The sequence below is a fragment of the Petromyzon marinus genome, chromosome 44 (assembly GCF_048934315.1).
Source record: "Petromyzon marinus isolate PM22_M1 ecotype Great Lakes invasive population chromosome 44, UKy_Petmar_22M1.pri1.0, whole genome shotgun sequence".
NCBI classification, from domain to species: Eukaryota; Metazoa; Chordata; class Hyperoartia; order Petromyzontiformes; family Petromyzontidae; genus Petromyzon; species Petromyzon marinus.
The window spans coordinates 3,621,533-3,627,532 of record NC_133710.1 but is presented as its reverse complement, the minus strand read 5'-3'; the positions used below and the strand labels follow the sequence as shown (position 1 = coordinate 3,627,532).

Sequence of the window (6,000 nt, the reverse complement as noted above, 5' to 3'; positions counted from 1 at the left end):
CGTGTTGGCCTCGTCATCATCCTGTTGGTAGTAATATAGCCGTCGTTGATATACTCCAGAGGGCCATTGTGGACACGCGTCTTCACGGCAGCCGAGCCAGCGTTCCAGAGTGTGAGAAATTGAGCACTGATGATGATGATGGCGGTGATGATTGTTGGTTAAAGGAGCAGATATTCCTCAAAAGTCACGGTATACAACTCCGTACCACTCAACTGCACTCAGTATCTTACTTCCTTCACGCATGCTCGGTAACAGCTGTACCATCATACCAGTTGCATCAATGATGCGCAATTTTAATTAAGGGTCTCGCACAAATTTAACCGCACGTCTTACATCGGTTTAACTCCGTAATATACGGAGTCATCGCCTTCGCCATTTACTCACCTCTCGAGAAGAGAGCGTACACACACATTAACTTCATTTCAAATGGAGTGCGCTTACCAATAACGCATGGTATTCCAGCACCATCTGTTGAACAAGCCCGACTCTCCTGCTGCCGGTGCAGAGACTCAAAAACTCCAGCAGGAGGACGAAACCGGCGCAGATTGCTCGCTTGAACAAAGTCTCCGAGATCATATTGGTCTGGAAAGCCAATAATAGTCTGACGGACTAGAATACGTCCTTAACTGTGCGTGGAGACGGAACGGAACTGTGATTGCATTTTCTTCTGCCCTGTGCTGCCCCCCCAAAGCAACGCAACGCGAGTTGACGCGCGGTGCTGGCGAGGAACAAATCCGCGTTGCGGTGTCTCTCCAAACTCGTCTCTCTGTTTTAACGATTCCGCGTCCTGCTGTGGTTGAGGGCTAAACCCTTAAGGTATGTTCAAGAAGCACCAGTTTTGTTGCCAGAAAGGGTAAAACCTTTTCTTATAAGCTCCTTTAAAAAAAAACTGTCTTAAACGATTAAATACATATATTTAAAAAAATCATGCATGTGCTCTGAAGAACGGCCATTGCCCCGAAACGTCGCTTATAATAACAAGTATTATTATATTGTTGGTTCTTTAGGTAAAGTCACGTTGAAGGGAAACAATAAAATAATAAAATATATATATAAAACAATAAAATTCTCAAGACGTTTCAACTGCAACACAAGCAGTCATCATCAGGTGTGAAAACCAACGGTTGCAGTCGAAACGTCGTGAGAATTGTATTGTTATATATATTATTTTATTGTTTCCCTTCAACGTGACTTTACCGAAAGAACCAAGAATACGAATCACTGCAGTCACGAAAGCTTTAAATCAAAAGTATTATTATTAAGTATTGTATTGTATTATTAAGTATGATTGTTAGCGCAGGCCAGGCCATCAGCGACGCCACATTGTTTATCCCAAGCGAGAAAATGGCCAACAGAGGGCACCAGTGGCCGCGTTCACGGCGTCGGGACGACGTCGTCTTCATCGACGATGACGACGCTCGCGGTAGCCGAGTGGCACGCGGCTGCGGGCGGGCAATCGTCAACGCTCGCTCCTTCCGTTGTGCCCAGGGACCGTCGAGGCCACACGTCCACCGTGACCTGTTGGGAACCTGCCAGTCAAACGAAAGGTCTCCCCTTAGCGAACGCAGGCAGCGCCGTCGATAGCTAACTCGCGCGGTCTTACGCGGAGATGATAATGTCTGGTGTCGATAAATACACGAAATAATATAACGCGGTTTACGCGAGTGAGGGTGTTGAATCCATCTGTGCGGAGCTTTCAGTGTCATCCTCTATTATGCGTGTGAGTGGGGTTTTTTTCCTTCCCCGGGTTCTCGGGTTTCCTTCCACATACCAGGGGCTTCTTTTGTCGTCATCATCATCAACATCGGCTATGACAAAGGGAATGTTTCATTGACATCATTGTGATAATGAGTGGCATCCAGTACATTATCGATGCCCCGTGCTATCGCCCGCTGTACAAATGAAGGAGTTTCGAGGGCGCTGCAGGGATGGATGCGGACAACTCCAAACCACTGGGACCGTCCAGCGAGAAAAAATACAGGAGTATCCACTATTACTCATTCCTCGGAAACGTCTCTAAAATTCATCCTGTCCCTCCGAAAGCTCTTAACTTCATATCAAAATCGGAATACTTATTTATACCGGAGGAATCCGATGAGCGATGAAGCTCTTTTTCACAGATGTCCAGTAGAAGCAGGTCAGAACGTTACAACAACAATTTAAAAATACGATAGGAGTGCAAAGTAGAGTAAAGGTAAGAAAATCCCTTGGGAAAAAATATGCACAAATAAAATTACATTATTTTGTTATTTCAACAGGTACAGCCCACTGAGCTATTACTTTCTTTTTCAGAAGCGACCTGGCCACAAACGATAGCTCAATGAAGTGGCTTATCACGTGGACATTTCTAGCAGCTAATTAATCTAAACGCATGTTTACAAACATTGCTGTTCCTGCCTGCTATTCACATCGTCAGACGCGTCTCTGTGCACGTGACAATGGGTAAGTAATGACAACAATGGAAATTCCGGGGCTTGCCGTGATAGGTAACGCTATCTTCCATCGATAGGTCGCATTATTCTGCCACGTGCACTACTCACTTAACACACAGTTGCAGAGAGAGTCACGTGCTGGACAGTTGCTCAACACCACCGCCACCCATCCCGTGCTGCCTGGATATTATTGGCGTGACAGAATCAGAATATTTATTTCTAATGGAGGAATCCGATGAGCTATGAAGTTATAAAGCTCATTCATCGATGGTAATAATCGATGAATGGACGCGTCCTTATCATTCACGCGTCACTTATCGGGGCAATGCAGGGGGACACACAACAGCGTGAAGGGTAAGGATGCATCCATTAATCGATTATGAATATTGTAATTATCTATTCTAAAGCTAAACTATGGGCGCATTCAATCGCGCGTCAGAATCTATCGCTCAACGACGTGTATTCGATTACTTTGCGGGCAGCAGTGGGCAGTGAAGCAATGCGCATTGCTGCACTCGACTTGTGCTTCTGTGCTATCCCCATCTATGTTTCCCACCTTCACTAACCCGCACTGTCCGCCGTGGTGAAGTATGGCCAAAGAACTCCCCACGTCCAACGCGGCGATGGGAGGCCTCGTGTCCAGCAGACGACGAACAAAGGGCTGTGATTACACATTAGTCGTAACGGATGCTGCAGAGGTGTTAATGGTCAGCACCACACTTTAAAACTTGCAATCGTGGAGCGCGCCTGTTCCATTTCACATACTGGCACGGCAGTTGAAACAATGGTGGAGGTTTCTTAAATCTTCTCCGATCGCCTCTGTTACGCGCAGCACTGTAGCAACTACGATCGGAATTCTGCGTCTGGTGGGATAAAACGTGGGTAATCCCCCCCCCCTTCCAAGACGTTGAGACGTAGGCCAAAATACCCTGGTAAGATGGTCTCTCTCTCTAGATGCTATGTGTATCGTTTATTGTTAAATTTGAATCACAGTTCCTATGATTACTGTTACATTGTTGTTATATATTTATTTTGGTGATTTCGAAAATGTATGGTTATGCCATGTTTCATATTATTGGTTCTTTCGGTAAAGTCACCTTCACTAACCCGCACTGTCCGCCGTGGTGAAGTATGGCCAAAGAACTCCCCACGTCCAACGCGGCGATGGGAGGCCTCGTGTCCAGCAGACGACGAACAAAGGGCTGTGATTACACATTAGTCGTAACGGATGCTGCAGAGGTGTTAATGGTCAGCACCACACTTTAAAACTTGCAATCGTGGAGCGCGCCTGTTCCATTTCACATACTGGCACGGCAGTTGAAACAATGGTGGAGGTTTCTTAAATCTTCTCCGATCGCCTCTGTTACGCGCAGCACTGTAGCAACTACGATCGGAATTCTGCGTCTGGTGGGATAAAACGTGGGTAATCCCCCCCCCCTTCCAAGACGTTGAGACGTAGGCCAAAATACCCTGGTAAGATGGTCTCTCTCTCTAGATGCTATGTGTATCGTTTATTGTTAAATTTGAATCACAGTTCCTATGATTACTGTTACATTGTTGTTATATATTTATTTTGGTGATTTCGAAAATGTATGGTTATGCCATGTTTCATATTATTGGTTCTTTCGGTAAAGTCACGTAGAAGGGAAATAATAAAATCATACAAATACAATTCTCACGACGTTTCGATTGCAGCACAAGCAATCATCATCAGGTGTGAAAACCACAGCAAGATTTATACCTGATGATGATTGCTTGAGTTGCAATCGAAACGTCGTGAGAATGTTATTGTTTTATTTGTATTATTTTATTATTTTCCTTCTACGTGACTTTACCGAAAGAAACAAGAAAATGAATCCCTGCAGTCACGAAAGCTTTAAATCAAAATTTATGCCATGTTTGTTTGTTAACTTTAATCTAAATTGTCTTATGGTTGTTATTGTTTGACTTGCATCCCAATGGAATTTTTGCACACAGCGTTGATATACGGTACTTTTTTCTGGAAGACTTTTCTGGGTTTTCCTGGATGTTTCTGTTGCGTGTAGTCACTTTAAGATGTTCTTTGTTCGTGTTTTTGTTTGTTGCGGTTGCACCCGAGTCAAGAGCCGCATGGCTCACAGGGCTATACCTAATACAATTAAATGAAACTGAAACTCTAGAAGCGGCTCGCATTAAACGGGAATCGAATTGTGCCCAGGCTCCAAATGAATATCGACAAGTAATCGTTTCGCGCACACACCGCGAGTTGATGGCGGTAGTGGTGGCGGCGATAAGGGCTAGCAGTATTCATGATCTGTGACATCTATTCCGACTCGCCACTAACGCTACTCCCCATCAGTTCCCCCTCCCCGCTCCATCCACCTCGCTCATCTGAATGAGTCAAGACGGCGGCTGCACGTGGTGTGAATATGATCTCGTAGACAGCGAGGGCTTTAACAATGCCATTTGTTTCATTGGCAAATGATGGAACTCCTCGAGGTGAGCAATTCCCAGTGACGATTTCATGCGTTATGGTGTGCGCACACGTGCATGCGTTGGTTATGATGATGATGCGGTGATGGTAAGATGGTGAGGATGATCATTGTGATGATATGAAGGTGGTGGTGATGATGACAGTGGTGATAATGATTATTGATGGTAATGATGTTGGTGGTAGTGATGGTGATGATGGTGGTGATCAAATTATTATATATGATAATTATGTTGATAATGATTATATTATTGATTGTAATTATGTTGCTGGCGATGATGATGATGATGGTGATGATGAGATTATGATGATTATTATTATCATATGAAGGTGATTGTGGTAGTAATGGTGGTGTATTAATAATGATGAATGGTGGTGAGGATGAAGTTAAGATGATGATGGTGGTGGGGTGATGGTGGTGGGGTGATGGCGGTGAGGTGCTCTTCTCGTCGTGTGATTCGCTAGGCACGTCCCCATGGCTTCATTCAAACTCTTTGAAAACTTCAAAGCGTGGAGCGCACCATCTCTCGCAGGGGGGTTTATCTCTACTCCGCATTCATTAAAGCGTACAAAACGAGACATTCTCAGATCAATGCTCGGCTTGTCGCCTAGCCGCTTTAATGCCAGGCGAAGGGAGTTAAACACGAAACGGGAAAGAGCGACAAGGTCGACGTGAACACGGCGCGCGGTCGAATGTGTGACATGTACCGCGAATCTCGGGCAAAACACGCGACGAATTCCCCCCCTGCGATAACGCCGCGATGGACGAGTCCAAAGACCCGGTCGAGATCGGAGAGTTGTAGGATTCCGGAGTGCACTGCTGGGTGCGTTTTCGAGATTCAGGTGAGCTAAGCCGAGCCGCGAACACGAGAAGATCTATCTATTGGTAGGCGGGGATCGAGCTGGGGGGGGGGATACAATCACGTTGTGCGGAACAGATCCCTTCCCTCACTAACGATTCTGGGTTTATTTTTTTAAAAACTCCGGAATCCACATCGCTGGAAATCCTTTGAGGGTTTCGCGGCCTCCCGGACGAACCCCGCGTCCAGGGCGAATACGCGAGGGCCAGGAGTTACTTTCATCTTTTTTTGCTCGCTC

The 6,000-nt window shown here is 45.7% G+C and overlaps 1 protein-coding gene across 2 annotated transcripts in view; it reads left to right on the top strand.

Moving 5' to 3' along the window:
- Positions 1-4,803: 4,803 nt before the first annotated feature.
- CACHD1 (cache domain containing 1) overlaps positions 4,804-6,000 on the top strand; it is a 55,202-nt gene continuing 54,005 nt past the window's right edge. Inside the window, exon 1 of one of the 2 annotated variants that reach the window (XM_076073938.1) lies at positions 4,804-4,910. In XM_076073938.1, the coding sequence (XP_075930053.1) occupies positions 4,893-4,910 (18 nt within the window). In that variant the 5' untranslated portion in view covers positions 4,804-4,892. Of the gene's footprint in view, positions 4,911-5,454; positions 5,746-6,000 lie in introns of those variants that run through there. The other variant, XM_076073937.1, reaches the window with a different exon arrangement.